The sequence below is a fragment of the Oncorhynchus mykiss genome, chromosome 2, assembly GCF_013265735.2.
Source record: "Oncorhynchus mykiss isolate Arlee chromosome 2, USDA_OmykA_1.1, whole genome shotgun sequence".
NCBI classification, from domain to species: Eukaryota; Metazoa; Chordata; class Actinopteri; order Salmoniformes; family Salmonidae; genus Oncorhynchus; species Oncorhynchus mykiss.
This window is the reverse complement of record NC_048566.1, coordinates 6,797,501-6,822,500: the sequence shown is the minus strand read 5'-3', so window position 1 is coordinate 6,822,500 and position 25,000 is coordinate 6,797,501. Positions and strand designations below refer to the sequence as shown.

Below are 25,000 nucleotides of genomic sequence, written 5' to 3'. Positions count from 1 at the left end.
AGAGTCCAGAATACTGAATGAAGACAGGACTGATACAGAGTGGAGCTGTAGAGTCCAGAATACTGAATAAACTGAATGAAGACAGGACTGATACAGAGTGGAGCTGTAGAGTCCAGAATACTGAATGAACTGAATGAAGACAGGACTGGTACAGAGTGGAGCTGTAGAGTCCAGAATACTGAATGAAGACAGGACTGATACAGAGTGGAGCTGTAGAGTCCAGAATACTGAATAAACTGAATGAAGACAGGACTGATACAGAGTGGAGCTGTAGAGTCCAGAATACTGAATAAACTGAATGAAGACAGGACTGATACAGAGTGGAGCTGTAGAGTCCAGAATACTGAATAAACTGAATGAAGACAGGACTGGTACAGAGTGGAGCTGTAGAGTCCAGAATACTGAATAAACTGAATGAAGACAGGACTGATACATAGTGGAGCTGTAGAGTCCAGAATACTGAATAAACTGAATGAAGACAGGACTGATACAGAGTGGAGCTGTAGAGTCCAGAATACTGAATAAACTGAATGAAGACAGGACTGATACAGAGTGGAGCTGTAGAGTCCAGAATACTGAATAAACTGAATGAAGACAGGACTGATACAGAGTGGAGCTGTAGAGTCCAGAATACTGAATAAACTGAATGAAGACAGGACTGGTACAGAGTGGAGCTGTAGAGTCCAGAATACTGAATAAACTGAATGAAGACAAGACTGATACAGAGTGGAGCTGTAGAGTCCAGAATACTGAATAAACTGAATGAAGACAGGACTGGTACAGAGTGGAGCTGTAGAGTCCAGAATACTGAATAAACTGAATGAAGACAAGACTGATACAGAGTGGAGCTGTAGAGTCCAGAATACTGAATAAACTGAATGAAGACAGGACTGGTACAGAGTGGAGCTGTAGAGTCCAGAATACTGAATAAACTGAATGAAGACAGGACTGGTACAGAGTGGAGCTGTAGAGTCCAGAATACTGAATGAAGACAGGACTGATACAGAGTGGAGCTGTAGAGTCCAGAATACTGAATAAACTGAATGAAGACAGGACTGATACAGAGTGGAGCTGTAGAGTCCAGAATACTGAATGAACTGAATGAAGACAGGACTGGTACAGAGTGGAGCTGTAGAGTCCAGAATACTGAATGAAGACAGGACTGATACAGAGTGGAGCTGTAGAGTCCAGAATACTGAATAAACTGAATGAAGACAGGACTGATACAGAGTGGAGCTGTAGAGTCCAGAATACTGAATAAACTGAATGAAGACAGGACTGATACAGAGTGGAGCTGTAGAGTCCAGAATACTGAATAAACTGAATGAAGACAGGACTGGTACAGAGTGGAGCTGTAGAGTCCAGAATACTGAATAAACTGAATGAAGACAGGACTGATACATAGTGGAGCTGTAGAGTCCAGAATACTGAATAAACTGAATGAAGACAGGACTGATACAGAGTGGAGCTGTTGAGTCCAGAATACTGAATAAACTGAATGAAGACAGGACTGATACAGAGTGGAGCTGTAGAGTCCAGAATACTGAATAAACTGAATGAAGACAGGACTGGTACAGAGTGGAGCTGTAGAGTCCATAATACTGAATAAACTGAATGAAGACAGGACTGGTACAGAGTGGAGCTGTAGAGTCCAGAATACTGAGTAAACTGAATGAAGACAGGACTGGTACAGAGTGGAGCTGTAGAGTCCAGAATACTGAATAAACTGAATGAAGACAGGACTGATACAGAGTGGAGCTGTAGAGTCCAGAATACTGAATAAACTGAATGAAGACAGGACTGGTACAGAGTGGAGCTGTAGAGTCCAGAATACTGAATAAACTGAATGAAGACAGGACTGGTACAGAGTGGAGCTGTAGAGTCCAGAATACTGAATAAACTGAATGAAGACAGGACTGATACAGAGTGGAGCTGTAGAGTCCAGAATACTGAATAAACTGAATGAAGACAGGACTGGTACAGAGTGGAGCTGTAGAGTCCAGAATACTGAATAAACTGAATGAAGACAGGACTGATACAGAGTGGAGCTGTAGAGTCCAGAATACTGAATAAACTGAATGAAGACAGGAATGATACAGAGTGGAGCTGTAGAGTCCAGAATACTGAATAAACTGAATGAAGACAGGACTGGTACAGAGTGGAGCTGTAGAGTCCAGAATACTGAATAAACTGAATGAAGACAGGACTGGTACAGAGTGGAGCTGTAGAGTCCAGAATACTGAATAAACTGAATGAAGACAGGACTGGTACAGAGTGGAGCTGTAGAGTCCAGAATACTGAATAAACTGAATGAAGACAGGACTGATACAGAGTGGCGCTGTAGAGTCCAGAATACTGAATAAACTGAATGAAGACAGGACTGGTACAGAGTGGAGCTGTAGAGTCCAGAATACTGAATAAACTGAATGAAGACAGGACTGGTACAGAGTGGAGCTGTAGAGTCCAGAATACTGAATAAACTGAATGAAGACAGGACTGATACAGAGTGGCGCTGTAGAGTCCAGAATACTGAATAAACTGAATGAAGACAGGACTGGTACAGAGTGGAGCTGTAGAGTCCAGAATACTGAATAAACTGAATGAAGACAGGACTGAAACAGAGTGGAGCTGTAGAGTCCAGAATACTGAATAAACTGAATGAAGACAGGACTGATACAGAGTGGAGCTGTAGAGTCCAGAATACTGAATAAACTGAATGAAGACAGGAATGATACAGAGTGGAGCTGTAGAGTCCAGAATACTGAATAAACTGAATGAAGACAGGACTGGTACAGAGTGGAGCTGTAGAGTCCAGAATACTGAATAAACTGAATGAAGACAGGACTGGTACAGAGTGGAGCTGTAGAGTCCAGAATACTGAATAAACTGAATGAAGACAGGACTGGTACAGAGTGGAGCTGTAGAGTCCAGAATACTGAATAAACTGAATGAAGACAGGACTGGTACAGAGTGGAGCTGTAGAGTCCAGAATACTGAATAAACTGAATGAAGACAGGACTGGTACAGAGTGGAGCTGTAGAGTCCAGAATACTGAATAAACTGAATGAAGACAGGACTGGTACAGAGTGGAGCTGTAGAGTCCAGAATACTGAATAAACTGAATGAAGACAGGACTGATACAGAGTGGCGCTGTAGAGTCCAGAATACTGAATAAACTGAATGAAGACAGGACTGATACAGAGTGGCGCTGTAGAGTCCAGAATACTGAATAAACTGAATGAAGACAGGACTGGTACAGAGTGGAGCTGTAGAGTCCAGAATACTGAATAAACTGAATGAAGACAGGACTGAAACAGAGTGGAGCTGTAGAGTCCAGAATACTGAATAAACTGAATGAAGACAGGACTGGTACAGAGTGGAGCTGTAGAGTCCAGAATACTGAATAAACTGAATGAAGACAAGACTGATACAGAGTGGAGCTGTAGAGTCCAGAATACTGAATAAACTGAATGAAGACAAGACTGATACAGAGTGGAGCTGTAGAGTCCAGAATACTGAATGAAGACAGGACTGGTACAGAGTGGAGCTGTAGAGTCCAGAATACTGAATAAACTGAATGAAGACAGGACTGGTACAGAGTGGAGCTGTAGAGTCCAGAATACTGAATAAACTGAATGAAGACAGGACTGGTACAGAGTGGAGCTGTAGAGTCCAGAATACTGAATAAACTGAATGAAGACAGGACTGATACAGAGTGGAGCTGTAGAGTCCAGAATACTGAATAAACTGAATGAAGACAGGACTGATACAGAGTGGAGCTGTAGAGTCCAGAATACTGAATAAACTGAATGAAGACAGGAATGATACAGAGTGGAGCTGTAGAGTCCAGAATACTGAATAAACTGAATGAAGACAGGACTGGTACAGAGTGGAGCTGTAGAGTCCAGAATACTGAATAAACTGAATGAAGACAGGACTGGTACAGAGTGGAGCTGTAGAGTCCAGAATACTGAATAAACTGAATGAAGACAGGACTGGTACAGAGTGGAGCTGTAGAGTCCAGAATACTGAATAAACTGAATGAAGACAGGACTGGTACAGAGTGGAGCTGTAGAGTCCAGAATACTGAATAAACTGAATGAAGACAGGACTGGTACAGAGTGGAGCTGTAGAGTCCAGAATACTGAATAAACTGAATGAAGACAGGACTGGTACAGAGTGGAGCTGTAGAGTCCAGAATACTGAATAAACTGAATGAAGACAGGACTGATACAGAGTGGCGCTGTAGAGTCCAGAATACTGAATAAACTGAATGAAGACAGGACTGATACAGAGTGGCGCTGTAGAGTCCAGAATACTGAATAAACTGAATGAAGACAGGACTGGTACAGAGTGGAGCTGTAGAGTCCAGAATACTGAATAAACTGAATGAAGACAGGACTGAAACAGAGTGGAGCTGTAGAGTCCAGAATACTGAATAAACTGAATGAAGACAGGACTGGTACAGAGTGGAGCTGTAGAGTCCAGAATACTGAATAAACTGAATGAAGACAAGACTGATACAGAGTGGAGCTGTAGAGTCCAGAATACTGAATAAACTGAATGAAGACAAGACTGATACAGAGTGGAGCTGTAGAGTCCAGAATACTGAATGAAGACAGGACTGGTACAGAGTGGAGCTGTAGAGTCCAGAATACTGAATAAACTGAATGAAGACAGGACTGGTACAGAGTGGAGCTGTAGAGTCCAGAATACTGAATAAACTGAATGAAGACAGGACTGGTACAGAGTGGAGCTGTAGAGTCCAGAATACTGAATAAACTGAATGAAGACAGGACTGATACAGAGTGGAGCTGTAGAGTCCAGAATACTGAATAAACTGAATGAAGACAGGACTGGTACAGAGTGGAGCTGTAGAGTCCAGAATACTGAATAAACTGAATGAAGACAAGACTGATACAGAGTGGAGCTGTAGAGTCCAGAATACTGAATAAACTGAATGAAGACAGGACTGGTACAGAGTGGAGCTGTAGAGTCCAGAATACTGAATAAACTGAATGAAGACAGGACTGGTACAGAGTGGAGCTGTAGAGTCCAGAATACTGAATAAACTGAATGAAGACAGGACTGGTACAGAGTGGAGCTGTAGAGTCCAGAATACTGAATAAACTGAATGAAGACAGGACTGGTACAGAGTGGAGCTGTAGAGTCCAGAATACTGAATAAACTGAATGAAGACAGGACTGATACAGAGTGGCGCTGTAGAGTCCAGAATACTGAATAAACTGAATGAAGACAGGACTGATACAGAGTGGCGCTGTAGAGTCCAGAATACTGAATAAACTGAATGAAGACAAGACTGATACAGAGTGGAGCTGTAGAGTCCAGAATACTGAATAAACTGAATGAAGACAAGACTGATACAGAGTGGAGCTGTAGAGTCCAGAATACTGAATAAACTGAATGAAGACAAGACTGATACAGAGTGGAGCTGTAGAGTCCAGAATACTGAATGAAGACAGGACTGGTACAGAGTGGAGCTGTAGAGTCCAGAATACTGAATAAACTGAATGAAGACAGGACTGGTACAGAGTGGAGCTGTAGAGTCCAGAATACTGAATAAACTGAATGAAGACAGGACTGGTACAGAGTGGAGCTGTAGAGTCCAGAATACTGAATAAACTGAATGAAGACAGGACTGATACAGAGTGGAGCTGTAGAGTCCAGAATACTGAATAAACTGAATGAAGACAGGACTGGTACAGAGTGGAGCTGTAGAGTCCAGAATACTGAATAAACTGAATGAAGACAAGACTGATACAGAGTGGAGCTGTAGAGTCCAGAATACTGAATAAACTGAATGAAGACAGGACTGGTACAGAGTGGAGCTGTAGAGTCCAGAATACTGAATAAACTGAATGAAGACAGGACTGGTACAGAGTGGAGCTGTAGAGTCCAGAATACTGAATAAACTGAATGAAGACAGGACTGGTACAGAGTGGAGCTGTAGAGTCCAGAATACTGAATAAACTGAATGAAGACAGGACTGGTACAGAGTGGAGCTGTAGAGTCCAGAATACTGAATAAACTGAATGAAGACAGGACTGATACAGAGTGGCGCTGTAGAGTCCAGAATACTGAATAAACTGAATGAAGACAGGACTGATACAGAGTGGCGCTGTAGAGTCCAGAATACTGAATAAACTGAATAAAGACAAGACTGATACAGAGTGGAGCTGTAGAGTCCAGAATACTGAATAAACTGAATGAAGACAAGACTGATACAGAGTGGAGCTGTAGAGTCCAGAATACTGAATGAAGACAGGACTGGTACAGAGTGGAGCTGTAGAGTCCAGAATACTGAATAAACTGAATGAAGACAGGACTGAAACAGAGTGGAGCTGTAGAGTCCAGAATACTGAATAAACTGAATGAAGACAGGACTGGTACAGAGTGGAGCTGTAGAGTCCAGAATACTGAATAAACTGAATGAAGACAAGACTGATACAGAGTGGAGCTGTAGAGTCCAGAATACTGAATAAACTGAATGAAGACAAGACTGATACAGAGTGGAGCTGTAGAGTCCAGAATACTGAATGAAGACAGGACTGGTACAGAGTGGAGCTGTAGAGTCCAGAATACTGAATAAACTGAATGAAGACAGGACTTATACAGCGTGGAGCTGTAGAGCCAAGAATACTGAATGAAGACAGGACTGGTACAGAGTGGAGCTGTAGAGTCCAGACCTGGGACTCACCCTGTTTGTTGATGATCTTGTTGATCTGCTCGTCCAGATACTCTCGTCGTTTGATGAGGGCCTCAGACCAGCGGTCCCTCACACAGTTCAGGTCCTCCTCCTGCAGGCCAACAGAAGACAGCATCAGTGTCAGCAGGACTCTGTCCAGTATCAGAAACAAAACAGGACGTTGAACGGCAGACTCCTACTTTACCCCAGTAGACCCCACAGGACCTCCGTGAGGAGCCACAGTGTGAGGCCCTAGGGGCCAAGTCAAAACTTAATCCTCTTTCTCAAAGTCTATTGAAAAAAAGTCCCAAACTCTATGAGGAAATGGAATGTCTCCCAGGCTCAGAGCCTTTAATGTACTGTTGGCTGATTAAAACATCACCATGATCTAACCACCCACCCAGCACCATAACAAACACACACATGCACACTCCACCCCCATTCCTGAGCTCAACTCCCCTGTCATGCTAAATGAGTCATGCATGGAAGCAGCCATGCGTTGGTTATGTGACTGAGTGTGGTGCAACAAGTCTCCTGTCATGGCACTGTGGAGAGGTAGGACGGAGGGACAGACAGACAGACAGACACCAGGGCACTGTGGAGAGGTAGGACGGAGGGACAGACAGACAGACACCAGGGCACTGTGGAGTGTTGGGACGGAGGGACAGACAGACAGACACCAGGGCACTGTGGAGAGGTGGGACGGAGGGACAGACAGACAGACACCAGGGCACTGTGGAGTGGTAGGACAGACAGACAGACAGACACCAGGGCACTGTGGAGTGGTAGGACGGAGGGACAGACAGACAGACATCCGGGGCACTGTGGAGTGGTAGGACAGAGGGACAGACAGACAGACAGACACCAGGGCACTGTGGAGTGGTGGGACGGAGGGACAGACAGACACCAGGGCACTGTGGAGTGGTAGGACGGAGGGACAGACAGACACCAGGGCACTGTGGAGTGGTGGGACGGAGGGACAGACAGACAGACACCAGGGCACTGTGGAGTGGTAGGACGGAGGGACAGACAGACACCAGGGCACTGTGGAGTGGTAGGACAGAGGGACAGACAGACACCAGGGCACTGTGGAGTGGTGGGACGGAGGGACAGACAGACACCAGGGCACTGTGGAGTGGTAGGACGGAGGGACAGACAGACACCAGGGCACTGTGGAGTGGTGGGACGGAGGGACAGACAGACACCAGGGCACTGTGGAGTGGTGGGACGGAGGGACAGACAGACACCAGGGCACTGTGGAGTGGTAGGACAGAGGGACAGACAGACAGACAGACACCAGGGCACTGTGGAGTGGTAGGACGGAGGGACAGACAGACACCAGGGCACTGTGGAGTGGTAGGACGGAGGGACAGACAGACAGACACCAGGGCACTGTGGAGTGGTAGGACGGAGGGACAGACAGACAGACACCAGGGCACTGTGGAGTGGTAGGACAGAGGGACAGACTGGAACACAGACAGACACCAGGGCACTGTGGAGTGGTAGGACAGAGGGACAGACTGGAACACAGACAGACAGACACCAGGGCACTGTGGAGTGGTAGGACAGAGGGACAGACTGGAACACAGACAGACAGACACCAGGGCACTGTGGAGTGGTAGGACAGAGGGACAGACTGGAACACAGACAGACAGACACCAGGGCACTGTGGAGTGGTAGGACAGAGGGACAGACTGGAACACAGACAGACAGACACCAGGGCACTGTGGAGTGGTAGGACAGAGGGACAGACTGGAACACAGACAGACAGACACCAGGGCACTGTGGAGTGGTAGGACAGAGGGACAGACTGGAACACAGACAGACAGACACCAGGGCACTGTGGAGTGGTAGGACAGACAGACAGACAGACACCAGGGCACTGTGGAGAGGGAGGAAAGGGGTGCCTCCTTAAAAAGATTCTCTGATCCATGTCTTTGTTTGGGTGACATTATTTAGTTGGACCAGCGCCACCCGGGTCCAAAATTGTGCTTGGAGGCAAGAGTTCTCTTGTCTCCTACCCCCATACCCCTCTAGTCTCCTGTCTCCTACCCCTCTAGTCTCCCGTCTCCTACCCCTCGAGTCTCCTGTCTCCTACTCCTCTAGTCTCCTCTCTCCTACTCCTCCAGCCTCCTGTCTCCTACCCCTCTAGTCTCCTGTCTCCTACCCCTCTAGTCTCATGTCTCCTACCCCTCTAGTCTCCTGTCTCCTACCCCTCGAGTCTCCTGTCTCCTACTCCTCTAGTCTCCTGTCTCCTACTCCTCCAGTCTCCTGTTTCCTACCTCCTACTCCTCCAGCCTCCTGTTTCCTACCTCCTACCCCTCTAGTCTCCTGTCTCCTACCCCTCGAGTCTCCTGTCTCCTACTCCTCTAGTCTCCTGTCTCCTACTCCTCCAGCCTCCTGTTTCCTACCTCCTACCCCTCGAGTCTCCTGTCTCCTACTCCTCTAGTCTCCTGTCTCCTACTCCTCCAGCCTCCTGTTTCCTACCTCCTACTCCTCCAGCCTCCTGTTTCCTACCTCCTGCTCCTCCAGCCTCCTGTTTCCTACCTCCTACCCCTCTAGTCTCCTGTCTCCTACCCCCTACTCCTCTAGCCTCCTGTCTCCTACCCCTCGAGTCTCCTGTCTCCTACTCCTCTAGTCTCCTGTATCCTACTCCTCCAGCCTCCTACCCCCTACTCCTCTAGTTTCCTGTTTCCTACCCCCTACTCCTCTAGTTTCCTGTTTCCTACCCCCTATCCCTCTAGTCTCCTGTCTCCTACTCCTCTAATTTCCTGTTTCCTACCCCCTACCCGTCTAGTCTCCTGTCTCCTACTCCTCTAGTCTCCTGTCTCCTGTCTCCTACTCCTCTAGTCTCCTGTCTCCTACCCCTCTAGTCTCCTGTTTCCTACCCCCTACCCGTCTAGTCTCCTGTCTCCTACTCCTCTAGTCTCCTGTCTCCTACTCCTCTAGTCTCCTGTCTCCTACTCCTCTAGTCTCCTGTCTCCTACTCCTCTAGTCTCCTCTAGTCTCCTGTTTCCCACCCCCTGCCCACCCTTCTTAGTGGAACCCACTGTCTGCTACTCCTCTAGTCTCCTGTTCCCCCTGCCCACCCTTCTTAGTGGAACCCACTGTCTGCTACTCCTCAAGTCTCCTGTCTCCTGTTTCCCACCCCTCTAGTCTCCTGTCTCCTACTCCTCTAGTCTCCTGTTCCCCCTGCCCCCCCTTCTTAGTGGAACCCACTGTCTGCTACTCCTCTAGTTTCCTGTCTCCTGTTCCCCCTGCCCACCCTTCTTAGTGGAACCCACTGTCTGCTACTCCTCTAGTCTCCTGTCTGCTGTTTCCCACCCCTCTAGTCTCCTGTCTCCTACTCCTCTAGTCTCCTGTTCCCCCTGCCCCCCCTTCTTAGTGGAACCCACTGTCTGCTACTCCTCTAGTCTCCTGTCTGCTGTTTCCCACCCCTCTAGTCTCCTGTCTCCTACTCCTCTAGTCTCCTGTTCCCCCTGCCCCCCCTTCTTAGTGGAACCCACTGTCTGCTACTCCTCTAGTCTCCTGGCTCCCCTGCCCACCCTTCTTAGTGGAACCCACTGTCTCCTACTCCTCTAGTCTCCTGTTCCCCCTGCCCACCCTTCTTAGTGGAACCCACTGTCTGCTACTCCTCTAGTCTCCTGTCTCCTGTTTCCCACCCCTCTAGTCTCCTGTCTCCTACTCCTCTAGTCTCCTGTTCCCCCTGCCCCCCCTTCTTAGTGGAACCCACTGTCTCCTACTCCTCTAGTCTCCTGTTCCCCCTGCCCACCCTTCTTAGTGGAACCCACTGTCTGCTACTCCTCTAGTCTCCTGTCTGCTGTTTCCCACCCCTCTAGTCTCCTGTCTCCTACTCCTCTAGTCTCCTGTTCCCCCTGCCCCCCCTTCTTAGTGGAACCCACTGTCTGCTACTCCTCTAGTCTCCTGTCTCCTACTCCTCTAGTCTCCTGTTCTCCCTGCCCCCCCTTCTTAGTGGAACCCACTGTCTGCTACTCCTCTAGTCTCCTGTTCCCCCTGCCCCCCCTTCTTAGTGGAACCCACTGTCTGCTACTCCTCTAGTCTCCTGTCTCCTGTTTCCCACCCCTCTAGTCTCCTGTCTCCTACTCCTCTAGTCTCCTGTCTCCTACTCCTCTAGTCTCCTGTTCCCCCTGCCCCCCCTTCTTAGTGGAACCCACTGTCTGCTACTCCTCTAGTCTCCTGTCTCCTACTCCTCTAGTCTCCTGTTCCCCCTGCCCCCCCTTCTTAGTGGAACCCACTGTCTGCTACTCCTCTAGTCTCCTGTTCCCCCTGCCCCCCTTCTTAGTGGAACCCACTGTCTGCTACTCCTCTAGTCTCCTGTCTCCTACTCCTCTAGTCTCCTGTTCCCCCTGCCCCCCCTTCTTAGTGGAACCCACTGTCTGCTACTCCTCTAGTCTCCTGTTCCCCCTGCCCCCCCTTCTTAGTGGAACCCACTGTCTCCTACTCCTCTAGTCTCCTGTCTCCTACTCCTCTAGTCTCCTGTCTCCTGTTTCCCACCCCCTGCCCACCCTTCTTAGTGGAACCCACTGTCTGCTACTCCTCTAGTCTCCTGTCTCCTACTCCTCTAGTCTCCTGTTCCCCCTGCCCCCCCTTCTTAGTGGAACCCACTGTCTGCTACTCCTCTAGTCTCCTGTCTCCTACTCCTCTAGTCTCCTGTCTGCTACTCCTCTAGTCTCCTGTTCCCCCTGCCCACCCTTCTCAGTGGAACCCACTGTCTGCTACTCCTCTAGTCTCCTGTCTCCTACTCCTCTAGTCTCCTGTTCCCCCTGCCCACCCTTCTTAGTGGAACCCACTGTCTGCTACTCCTCTAGTCTCCTGTCTCCTACTCCTCTAGTCTCCTGTTCCCCCTGCCCACCCTTCTTAGTGGAACCCACTGTCTGCTACTCCTCTAGTCTCCTGTCTCCTACTCCTCTAGTCTCCTGTCTCCTGTTTCCCACCCCTCTAGTCTCCTGTCTCCTACTCCTCTAGTCTCCTGTTCCCCCTGCCCACCCTTCTTAGTGGAACCCACTGTCTGCAAGCACATGAGCAGAAGCTGGTTTCCATCCATCGTGCCTCGTCATCATCGGCAGTAGTTAGGGTTGAACATTTCTGGGAAATCTAAAACAATTCCAAGGTTTTCCAGAAGTTATGTGAATGTTTCTACCCTCGCTGAGGTAGGAGGAAGCACCATCCATGCAGCAGCAGCAGCAGCAGCAGCAGCAGCAACAACAGACTGAGGAGTTACAGTTTACCTGATAACTATCCATATCTCCATCCTCCTCCTCCCTCTGGCAGGACAGAATACAGCACAGTACAGTACACTCAGTCAGACAGGCAGACAGACAAGACAGGCAAACAGACAGACAGGCAAACAGACAGACAGACAAACAGACAAGACAGGCAAACAGACAGACAGACAGGCAGACAGACAGACAGACAGACAAGACAGGCAAACAGACAGACAGGCAAACAGACAGACAGACAGACAGACAGACAGACAGACAGGAGTAGTAGCCTACACACCTCTCCACTGTCTGCAAGTCGCTCTGGATAAGAGCGTCTGCTAATGACCAAAATGTCAAACGTAAATCCACTACAACTCTGGGTCAGTGGCCTGGAGGTGTCACTGGCTGACCAATCACACTGTTCTATTTCCTCTGGGAAAGTGTGTAGCAGTGGACAACTCTGGGTCAGTGGCCTGGAGGTGTCACTGGCTGACCAATCACATTGTTCTATTTCCTCTGGGAAAGTGTGTAGCAGTGGACAACTCTGGGTCAGTGGCCTGGAGGTGTCACTGGCTGACCAATCACATTGTTCTATTTCCTCTGGGAAAGTGTGCAGCAGTGGAGGGTAGAAGGCTGCTTCCTGGTCCTTCTACGTTAAAATGACCTCCCAGATCGTCTGTATGTAGAATGACTGAGAAGCTCAGTTCTGTTGACTTTTTAACAGAACATTGTGCTTCAAAATGAATGAACATAAAAAATGTTTAAAAATGATTTAACTTTTATTTAACCAGGAAGGGCTCATTGAGATTTAAAACCTCTTTTTCAAGAGCGTCCTGGCCAAGATAGGCAGCACCAAGTCATTACAAAAATTACAGACAAACAACATGAAAAACTACAAGTCATCTAGTAAAAACCATAGAATTCACAAGAGTATAACAAAATCAAAAACAGCAAATTAATCCAAAAAGTACAATCTTTGTCCCCATGTGCAGTTGCAAACTGTAGTCTGGATGTTTTTATGGCGGTTTTGGAGAAGTGGCTTCTTCCTTGCTGAGCGGCCTTTCAGGTTATGTTGATATAGGACTCGTTTTACTGTGGATAGATACTTTTGTACATGTTTCCTCCAGCATCTTCACAAGGTCCTTTGCTGTTGTTCTGGGATTGATTTACACTTTTTGCACCAAAGTACGTTCCTCTCTAGAAGACAGAACACGTCTCCTTCCTGAGCGGTATGATGGCTGCGTGGTCCCATGGTGTTTATACTTGCATACTATTGTTTGTACAGACGAACGTGGTACCTTCAGGCATTTGGAAATTGCACCCAAGGATGAACCAGACTTTTGGAGGTCTTTTCTGAGGTCTTGGCTGATTTCTTTAGATTTTCCCATGATGTCAAGTAAAGAGGCACTGAGTTTGAAGGTAGGTCTTGAAATACATCCACAGGTACACCTCCAATTGACTCAAATGATGTCAATTAGCCTACCAGAAGCTTCTAAAGCCATGACTACATTTTTTCCTAGCTGTTTAAAGGCACAGTCAACTTAGTGAATGTAAACTTCTGACCCACTGGAATTGTGATACAGTGAATTATAAATGAATTATAAGTCTGTAAACAATTGTTGGAAAAATGACTTGTGTCTTGCACAAAGTAGATGTCCTGACCGACTTGCCAAAACTATAGTTTGTTAACATGAAATTTGTGGAGTGGTTGAAAATGGAGTTTTAATGACTCCAACCTAAGTGTATGTAAACTTCCAACCTCAACTGTACATAGATTCTATTCACGCCTCGTTTTGCTTGAAGAGGAAAAGTGAATGTGGAATGTTCTAGCCTCTTCAACGTTCGCCTCGGCAGAAATATTTGTTTTATGTTACATATTTTGGGGGGCGTTGTCACGTTCTGACCCTAGTTATTGTGTTAATTGTTTGTTTTAGTTGGTCAGGACGTGAGTTGGGTGGCCATTCTATGTTTTGTGTGTCTAGGTTGTTTTTCTGTGTTCGGCCTAGTATGGTTCTCAATCAGAGGCAGGTGTCATTAGTTGTCTCTGATTGAGAATCATACTTAGGTAGCCTGGGTTTCACTGTTGGTTTGTGGGTGTTTGTTTCCGTGTCTGTGTTTTACACCACACGGTACTGTTTTCGGTTTTCACATTTGTTGTTTTTGTAAATTGAAGTGTTCAGTTTGGATTTATTATTAAATAAGATGAACACTAACCACGCTGAGCTTTGGTCTTCTCCTTCAACAGAAGAAAAACGTTATAGGCATGGCAACAACGATTTTGGTGTGGTGCAGCGCCACAGCTAAAATGACTGCAGCTGAAACGCTGTAGTCAACTTAAGCTGAAAAATTGTAGTCCAACTAGAGGACAGCCGAATCAGATCACTCAAAGGATTTGATTGATACGCAACAGAAAAATATGTCGACTTTTCTACATTCTACACAGGAGATGAATATATTTCTGTGGTTCCATCATTCTACAGATGTCTCCCTCCAGTGGAATAATTGATGACTGGCACCTTTCTTTCCCTACACCAGACAGCTTTGACATGATGGCCTAAGGATCCTCCATCTGAAAACTACAGGATGCAGAGAGTGATTACTGCTAGGATTTCATCATGTCCAGATACACAGTACAGTATTGTAATACTGTAGATATCTCCAGTCCACCATTAGGCAGTAGAACTACAGTCTAGTGCTGGAGTCTCATCCCAGGGCCTGGTGTGTGTCTCTGTATGTGTTACACTAATATGAACCGATACATTCTGCAACATTCATTAGATTTACAGCAGCCCAGGATTTAGCCATGTCAGTAGGCCCAGAACCAGAACCACCACCATCACTACCACCACCACCACCACCATCACTACCACCACCATCACTACCACCACCACCTCCACCATCACTACCACCGCCACCACCATCACCACCACCGCCTCCACCACCACCATCACTACCACCATCCCCACCACCACCACCATCACTACCACCATCCCCACCACCACCACCATCACTACCACCATCCCCACCACCACCACCATCACTACCACCACCACTACCACCACCACCATCCCCACACCCATCATCCCCACCACCATCACTACCGCCACCATCATCACCACCACCATCACCACCATCATCATCATCATCACCACCATCACCACCACCACCACAACCACCATCACCACCTCCACCACCACGCTACATGAGTCTCCTTGACCAATACAGCACATTTTACATATATAGAGGAAGCAAATGTGATATACAACACTGCCACATTGATACATCGCTTACAAACTATTATAGAAATATGTGTGTGTGATTGTGTAGTGGTGTGTGTGTGCACATGTAACTGTGTGTGTGTGGAGTGGTGTGTGTGTGTAGGTGTGTGTGTGTGTAGTGGTGTGTGTGTGTGTGTGTGTGTGTGTGTAGTGGTGTGTGTGTGTGTATGTGTGTGTGTGTGTATGTAGTGGTGTGTGTGTGTGTAGTGGTGTGTGTGTGATAGTGTGTGTGCCACTGACCTGGTAGCTGTCCAGGGCTCTCTGTAGCTTGGTGGAGCGTGCTGACACACAGCCGATAGAGACAGACAGAACAGTCTCCACCAGCAGAGGCAGAGTCCCAGAGTCCTGCACCTGCTTCACACACACCTGCAGCCTGCGCGAGTGACCCTGAGAACACACACACCATCCATATAACCTGCTTAACACACAGACGGACAATTACAATGGAGATAAACACAGAAGAAAACCGGGAACTTAGACGGCGCTCATCTTTTCCATTCATAACTGGATCTATACAACCGATGTCGTGGGCCGTGGTTTCATCTTGACATCACTCTACTTTAAAGGGCTGAAAACATCTGACAAACTGACAGACTCCTCCAGTCTGATGTCCTTCCCTGTCCTGTTACCTGTCTGTCCTGGAACACTCCTCCAGTCTGATGTCCTTCCCTGTCCTGGAACACTCCTCTAGTCTGATGTCATGTCCTGTTACCTGTCTGACCTGGAACACTCCTCCAGTCTGATGTCCTTCCCTGTCCTGTTACCTGTCTGTCCTGGAACACTCCTCCAGCCTGATGTCCTGTCCTGTTACCTGTCTGTCCTGGAACACTCCTCCTGTCTGATGTCCTTCCCTGTCCTGTTACCTGTCTGTCCTGGAACACTCCTCCAGTCTGATGTCCTTCCCTGTCCTGGAACACTCCTCTAGTCTGATGTCCTGTCCTGTTACCTGTCTGTCCTGGAACACTCCTCCTGTCTGATGTCCTTCCCTGTCCTGTTACCTGTCTGTCCTGGAACACTCCTCTAGTCTGATGTCCTTCCCTGTCCTGTTACCTGTCTGTCCTGGAACACTCCTCCAGTCTGATGTCCTTCCCTGTCCTGTTACCTGTCTGTCCTGGAACACTCCTCTAGTCTGATGTCCTTCCCTGTCCTGTTACCTGTCTGTCCTGGAACACTCCTCCAGTCTGATGTCCTTCCCTGTTACCTGTCTGACCTGGAACACTCCTCCTGTCTGATGTCCTTCCCTGTCCTGTTACCTGTCTGAGCAGGAACACTCCTCCAGTCTGATGTCCTTCCCTGTCCTGTTACCTGTCTGAGCTGGAACACTCCTCCAGTCTGATGTCCTTCCCTGTCCTGTTACCTGTCTGAGCAGGAACACTCCTCCAGTCTGATGTCCTTCCCTGTCCTGTTACCTGTCTGACCTGGAACACTCCTCCAGTCTGATGTCCTGTCCTGTTACCTGTCTGACCTGGAACACTCCTCCAGTCTGATGTCCTGTCCTGTTACCTGTCTGACCTGGAACACTCCTCCAGTCTGATGTCCTGTCCTGTTACCTGTCTGAGCTGGAACACTCCTCCAGTACCGATGTCCTTCCCAGGATGCATCTCTACATCAGAGTAGTCCCCCTGCTCATTCAGCTCCTGGATAGAAACCCACAGCTCAATACGACGAGACACCTCACTCCACCTGCAGGGACAAATCACATGGGACATATTTGTCACACATTTATTTGTCACGTGCGCTGAACACAGCAGGTGTAGACCTTACCGTGAAATGCTTACTTACAAGCCCTAACTTACACACAACAAGCAAGTGACGGGTGTGTGTGTGTGTGTGGTGCATGCCTTTATGTTTCCTTGAGATGATACAATATGTATGTGCTCTACACACGGTGTGTGTACCTGTCTCGTAGGGTGCGTGTCTTGGCCAGCAGTGCGTCCAGCTCCCAGGGAGAGCGTCCGTTCCCGGCACAGCGGTGACCCCACACCTCGATGGCCAGCGCCCCGTCTGCGATGAACTCTAAAAACTCCTCTGTCACATGGACCACATACTCCTACACACAGAGAGACACTATATCAAACATCAACGATGAGCAGATCACACACTCCTTCCTACACACAGAGAGATACTATATCAAACATCAACAATGAGCAGATCACACACTCCTTCCTACACACAGAGAGATACTTTATCAAACATCAACGATGAGCAGATCACACACTCCTTCCTACACACAGAGAGATTCTATATCAAACATCAACGATGAGCAGATCACACACTCCTTCCTACACACAGAGAGATACTATATCAAACATCAACGATGAGCAGATCACACACTCCTTCCTACACACAGAGAGATACTATATCAAACATCAACGATGAGCAGATCACACACTCCTACACACAGAGAGATACTATATCAAACATCAACGATGAGCAGATCACACACTCCTTCCTACACACAGAGAGATACTATATCAAACATCAACGATGAGCAGATCACACACTCCTTCCTACACACAGAGAGATACTATATCAAACATCAACGATGAGCAGATCACACACTCCTTCCTACACACAGAGAGATACTATATCAAACATCAACGATGAGCAGATCACACACTCCTTCCTACACACAGAGACATACTATATCAAACATCAACGATGAGCAGATCACACACTCCTTCCTACACACAGAGAGATACTATATCAAACATCAACGATGAGCAGATCACACACTCCTTCCTACACACAGAGAGATACTATATCAAACATCAACGATGAGCAGATCACACACTCCTTCCTACACACAGAGACATACTATATCAAACATCAACGATGAGCAGATCACACACTCCTACACACAGAGAGATACTATATCAAACATCAACGATGAGCAGATCACACACTCCTACACACAGAGAGATACTATATCAAACATCAACGATGAGCAGATCACACACTCCTACACACAGAGAGATACTATATCAAACATCAACGATGAGCAGATCACACACTCCTTCCTACACACAGAGAGATACTATATCAAACATCAACAATGAGCAGATCACACACTCCTACACACAGAGAGATACTATATCAAACATCAACGATGAGCAGATCACACACTCCTTCCTACACACAGAGACATACTATATCAAACATCAACGATGAGCAGATCACACACTCCTTCCTACACACAGAGAGATACTATATCAAACATCAACGATGAGCAGATCACACACTCCTTCCTACACACAGAGAGATACTATATCAAACATCAACGATGAGCAGATCACACACTCCTTCATACACACAGAGAGATACTATATCAAACATCAACGATGAGCAGATCACACACTCCTTCATACACACAGAGAGATACTATATCAAACATCAACGATGAGCAGATCACACACTCCTTCCTACACACAGAGAGATACTATATCAAACATCAACGATGAGCAGATCACACACTCCTTCCTACACACAGAGAGATACTATATCAAACATCAACGATGAGCAGATCACACACTCCTTCCTACACACAGAGAGATACTATATCAAACATCAACGATGAGCAGATCACACACTCCTTCCTACACACAGAGAGATACTATATCAAACATCAACGATGAGCAGATCACACACTCCTTCACAGAGAGATACTATATCAAACATCAACGATGAGCAGATCACACACTCCTTCACAGAGAGATACTATATCAAACATCAATGATGAGCAGAAACATGAGAATAATGGTGACATATGGGCCCTGGTCTAAAGTAGTCAACTTAATAGGGAACAGAGGGCCATTTGGGATGCAGGGATATTCTAACCAGAATCCTCAGCGTTAGTGTCAGTGACAGCCAGCAGAGGATGATGTGAAATAACTTTTCCAAAATTCATTGGTTTCCCAGAAATCCCAGTTGAAGAGTCCTGAAATCAGGAAGTAGTCAGGAGGAAATCCAGATTCCTCCAATGGGGATTTCAGGAAACCTGGGAAGTTGAGGAAAGTCACCATAATGTTGTAACCCTACGTTCCCTACCTTGCAGTGGTCGAAGCGGACGGTGAACTGGGCGTCGGGGGTGCGAGGCGTGGTTGGCGTGTCTGGGCTGACCATGGGCGGGGCCACCGTAGGCTCCGCCCCCTCCCAGAAGGTGTACTGGCAGAAGACGAAGTTGGACAGGTTGAGAGGCAGCCCCGTGGCCTCCCTGATACGCACCTGTAGTAGAAAAACACCACGAAGAAGACAACGTTATTGTCCAATCTACACAGATCCACTGTTCTCATGTTTATTCCAAATCCACCGAAAGACACACAGACACATACTGAGCAGCTATATATATACTGAAGAGTTCTATATACTGAGCAGCTATACAGTGGGGCAAAAAAGTATTTAGTCAGCCATCAATAGTGCAAGTTCTCCCACTTAAAAATAGGAGGCCTGTAATTGTCATCATAGGTACACTTCAACTATGACAGACAAAATGAGAAAAAAAATCCAGAAAATCACATTGTAGGATTTTTTATGAATTTATTTGCAAATTATGGTAGTAACTAAGTATTTGGTCAATAACAAAAGTTTATCTCAATACTTTGTTATATACCCTTTGTTGGCAATGACAGAGGTCAAACGTTTTCTGTAAGTCTTCACAAGGTTTTCACACACTGTTGCTGGTATTTTGGCCCATTCCTCCATGCAGATCTCCTCTAGAGCAGTGATGTTTTGGGGCTGTTGCTGGGCAACACGGACTTTCAAATCCCTCCAAAGATTTTCTATGGGGTTGAGATCTGGAGACTGGCTAGGCCACTCCAGGACCTTGAAATGCTTCTTACGAAGCCACTCCTTCGTTGCCCGGGCGGTGTGTTTGGGATCATTGTCATGCTGAAAGACCCAGCCACGTTTCATCTTCAATGCCCTTGCTGATGGAAGGAGGTTTTCACTCAAAATCTCACGATACATGGCCCCATTCATTCTTACCTTTACACGGATCAGTCGTCCTGGTCCCTTTGCAGAAAAACAGCCTCAAAGCATGATGTTTCCACCCCCATGCTTCACAGTAGGTATGGTGTTCTTTGGATGCAACTCAGCATTCTTTGTCCTCCAAACACGACGAGTTGAGTTTTTACCAAAAAGTTCTATTTTGGTTTCATCTGACTATATGACATTCTCCCAATCTTCTTCTGGATCATCCAAATGCTCTCTAGCAAACTTCAGACAGGCCTGGACATGTACTGGCTTAAGCAGGGGGACATGTCTGGCACTGCAGGATTTGAGTCCCTGGCGGCGTAGTGTGTTACTGATGGTAGGCTTTGTTACTTTGGTCCCAGCTCTCTGCAGGTCATTCACTAGGTTCCCCCGTGTGGTTCTGGGAGTTCTATATACTGAGGAGTTCTATATACTGAGGAGTTCTATATACTGAGGAGTTCTATATACTGAGGAGTTCTATATACTGAGGAGTTATATATACTGAGGAGTTATATATACTGAAGAGTTATATATACTGAAGAGTTATATATACTGAGGAGTTATATATACTGAAGAGTTATATATACTGAGGAGTTATATATACTGAGGAGTTATATATACTGAGGAGTTATATATACTGAAGAGTTATATATACTGAGGAGTTATATATACTGAGGAGTTATATTACTGAGGAGTTATATATACTGAGGAGTTATATATACTGAAGAGTTATATATACTGAGGAGTTATATTACTGAGGAGTTATATATACTGAGGAGTTATATATACTGAGGAGTTATATATACTGAGGAGTTATATATACTGAGGAGTTATATATACTGAAGAGTTATATATACTGAAGAGTTATATATACTGAAGAGTTATATATACTGAGGAGTTATATATACTGAGGAGTTATATATACTGAGGAGTTATATATACTGAGGAGTTATATATACTGAAGAGTTATATATACTGAGGAGTTATATTACTGAGGAGTTATATTACTGAGGAGTTATATATACTGAGGAGTTATATATACTGAGGAGTTATATATACTGAAGAGTTATATATACTGAGGAGTTATATATACTGAGGAGTTATATATACTGAGGAGTTATATATACTGAAGAGTTATATACAGTGCCTTGCGAAAGTATTCGGCCCCCTTGAACTTTGCGACCTTTTGCCACATTTCAGGCTTCAAACATAAAGATATAAAACTGTATTTTTTTGTGATGAATCAACAACAAGTGGGACACATTCATGAAGTGGAACGACATTTATTGGATATTTCAAACTTTTTTAACAAATCAAAAACTGAAAAATTGGGCATGCAAAATTATTCAGCCCCTTTATGTTAATAGTTTGTAGCGCCACCTTTTGCTGCGATTACAGCTGTAAGTCGCTTGGGGTATGTCTCTATCAGTTTTGCACATCGAGAGACTGAAATTTTTTCCCATTCCTCCTTGCAAAACAGCTCGAATTCAGTGATGTTGGATGGAGAGCATTTGTGAACAGCAGTTTTCAGTTCTTTCCACAGATTCTCGATTGGATTCAGGTCTGGACTTTGACTTGGCCATTCTAACACCTGGATATGTTTATTTTTGAACCATTCCATTGTAGATTTTGCTTTATGTTTTGGATCATTGTCTTGTTGGAAGACAAATCTCCGTCCCAGTCTCAGGTCTTTTGCAGACTCCATCAGGTTTTCTTCCAGAATGGTCCTGTATTTGGCTCCATCCATCTTCCCATCAATTTTAACCATCTTCCCTGTCCCTGCTGAAGAAAAGCAGGCCCAAACCATGATGCTGCCACCACCATGTTTGACAGTGGGGATGGTGTGTTCAGCTGTGTTGCTTTTACGCCAAACATAACGTTTTGCATTGTTGCCAAAAAGTTCAATTTTGGTTTCATCTGACCAGAGCACCTTCTTCCACATGTTTGGTGTGTCTCCCAGGTGGCTTGTGGCAAACTTTAAACTACACTTTTTATGGATATCTTTAAGAAATGGCTTTCTTCTTGTCACTCTTCCATAAAGGCCAGATTTGTGCAATATACGACTGATTGTTGTCCTATGGACAGAGTCTCCCACCTCAGCTGTAGATCTCTGCAGTTCATCCAGAGTGATCATGGGCCTCTTGGCTGCATCTCTGATCAGTCTTCTCCTTGTATGAGCTGAAAGTTTAGAGGGACGGCCAGGTCTTGGTAGATTTGCAGTGGTCTGATACTCCTTCCATTTCAATATTATCGCTTGCACAGTGCTCCTTGGGATGTTTAAAGCTTGGGAAATCTTTTTGTATCCAAATCCGGCTTTAAACTTCTTCACAACAGTATCTCGGACCTGCCTGGTGTGTTCCTTGTTCTTCATGATGCTCTCTGCGCTTTTAACGGACCTCTGAGACTATCACAGTGCAGGTGCATTTATACGGAGACTTGATTACACACAGGTGGATTGTATTTATCATCATTAGTCATTTAGGTCAACATTGGATCATTCAGAGATCCTCACTGAACTTCTGGAGAGAGTTTGCTGCACTGAAAGTAAAGGCGCTGAATAATTTTGCACGCCCAATTTTTCAGTTTTTGATTTGTTAAAAAAGTTTGAAATATCCAATAAATGTCGTTCCACTTCATGATTGTGTCCCACTTGTTGTTGATTCTTCACAAAAAAATACAGTTTTATATCTTTATGTTTGAAGCCTGAAATGTGGCAAAAGGTCGCAAAGTTCAAGGGGGCCGAATACTTTCGCAAGGCACTGTATATACTGAGGAGTTATATATACTGAGGAGATAGAACAGAGGACAGTTATATATACTGAGGAGATAGAACAGATGACAGTTCTACTATGGAGCCCGTTGAGCAGTCAGAGGGGTAAGTGCCTTGCTCAAAAGCACAATGGCAGGAGACGACAGCAACCCTCCAGGACCAGACAGACAGTAGTAGTGTATGAGACGTACCCTGCAGGTGAGTTTCCTGGCCATGTGGACCATCTCTCCCTGAGTGTCCATCACATCGTAGATGCTGCTCTCACTGGAGTTCTCTGACGAGTCATCTCCCCCCTCCAGCCGGTCCGGCACCGCCCCGCTGACACGCATCAGCTCTACGTGGAGCCTGCCGGCTACCTGTCACACACCAGGGGGAACAGACCCAGCACATCAACACACCTCACTACAGACCTAAACAGGTGCAGAGTACAGACAGAGAAGGGGGTACAGACCCAGCACATCAACACACCTCACTACAGACCTAAACAGGTGCAGAGTACAGACAGATTAACGCAAGTACAAAGAGTCCCCCAGAAGCCATTTCAATATCCTGGTAGAAGCATGTGGTCAGACACAGGAGCAATTAGGGTTGAGTGTCTTGCTCAACAGCACATTGACAGATTTTTCACCCTAGTCAGGTCGGTGATTCGAACCAGCGACCTTTCGGTTCCTTGCCCAACGCTCTTCACCATTAAGCCAGAGTTTCCCAAACTCAGTCCTGCCCTCCGGCACCACACAGCCTTTACAAATAACCAACTCATCATCCGACTATGAATGAGCTGTGTAGTGCTAGGGTAAAAACCAGAAGGTGTACCCAGTGGGGGCCCCAGGACCCAGTTTGGGAAACCCAACGCTATGCTACCTGCCGCCCAGCAAGGACCTGAAGTACTACCATGAAGTACTACCATGAAGTACTACCATGAAGTTGATAACAGCTCAACCCCAATGTATCACTACCATTGTTAATCATTACTAAACCTCCTTAAATGAGAGGTGTGTGTATGTATGTGTATAAATTCCGCTGTGTGTGTGTGTGTTGTTCTCTCACTTCTCCCTGCTAGCTGATGATAGGAACAGCGTACTGTGTGTGTGTGTGTTGTTCTCTCACTTCTCCCTGCTAGCTGATGATAGGAACAGCGTACTGTGTGTGTGTGTGTGTGTGTTGTTCTCTCACTTCTCCCTGCTAGCTGATGATAGGAACAGCGTACTGTGTGTGTGTGTGTTGTTCTCTCACTTCTCCCTGCTGGCTGATGATAGGAACAGCGTACTGTGTGTGTGTGTGTTGTTCTCTCACCTCTCCCTGCTGGCTGATGATAGGAACTGCGTACTGTGTAGGCGTGTGTTGTTCTCTCACCTCCCCCTGCTGGCTGATGATAGGAACAGCGTACTGTGTGTGTGTGTGTTGTTCTCTCACCTCCCCCTGCTGGCTGATGATAGGAACAGCGTACTGTGTAGGTGTGTGTTGTTCTCTCCCCCCCCCTGCTGGCTGATGATAGGAACAGCGTACTGTGTAGGTGTGTGTTGTTCTCTCACCTCCTCCTGCTGGCTGATGATAGGAACAGCGTACTGTGTGTGTGTGTGTGTGTTGTTCTCTCACCTCCTCCTGCTAGCTGATGATAGGAACAGCGTACTGTGTGTGTGTGTGTGTGTTGTTCTCTCACCTCCCCCTGCTGGCTGATGATAGGAACAGCGTACTGTGTAGGTGTGTGTTGTTCTCTCACCTCCCCCTGCTGGCTGATGATAGGAACAGCGTACTGTGTAGGTGTGTGTTGTTCTCTCACCTCCCCCTGCTAGCTGATGATAGGAACAGCGTACTGTGTAGGTGTGTGTTGTTCTCTCACCTCCCCCTGCTGGCTGATGATAGGAACAGCGTACTGTGTAGGTGTGTGTGTGTGTGTGTGTGTGTGTGTGTGTGTTGTTCTCTCACCTCCCCCTGCTAGCTGATGATAGGAACAGCGTACTGTGTGTGTGTGTGTGTGTGTGTGTGTGTGTTGTTCTCTCACCTCCCCCTGCTGGCTGATGATAGGAACAGCGTACTGTGTAGGTGTGTGTGT

The 25,000-nt window shown here is 46.5% G+C and overlaps 1 protein-coding gene across 5 annotated transcripts in view; it reads right to left on the bottom strand.

Annotated features, from left to right (window-relative positions):
- kif13a (kinesin family member 13A) overlaps positions 1–25,000 on the bottom strand; it is a 150,574-nt gene that overhangs the window by 16,964 nt on the left and 108,610 nt on the right. For 4 of the 5 annotated variants that reach the window (XM_036936334.1, XM_036936331.1, XM_036936339.1 and 1 more), the window contains exons 21-27: positions 23,139–23,303; positions 19,254–19,430; positions 17,105–17,256; positions 16,757–16,889; positions 15,447–15,593; positions 11,956–11,991; positions 6,719–6,818 (exon numbers count right to left, since the gene is read on the bottom strand). In XM_036936334.1, coding sequence (XP_036792229.1) covers positions 6,719–6,818; positions 11,956–11,991; positions 15,447–15,593; positions 16,757–16,889; positions 17,105–17,256; positions 19,254–19,430; positions 23,139–23,303 — 910 coding nt within the window. The remainder of the gene's footprint in view (positions 1–6,718; positions 6,819–11,955; positions 11,992–15,446; positions 15,594–16,756; positions 16,890–17,104; positions 17,257–19,253; positions 19,431–23,138; positions 23,304–25,000) is intronic. The other variant, XM_036936344.1, reaches the window with a different exon arrangement.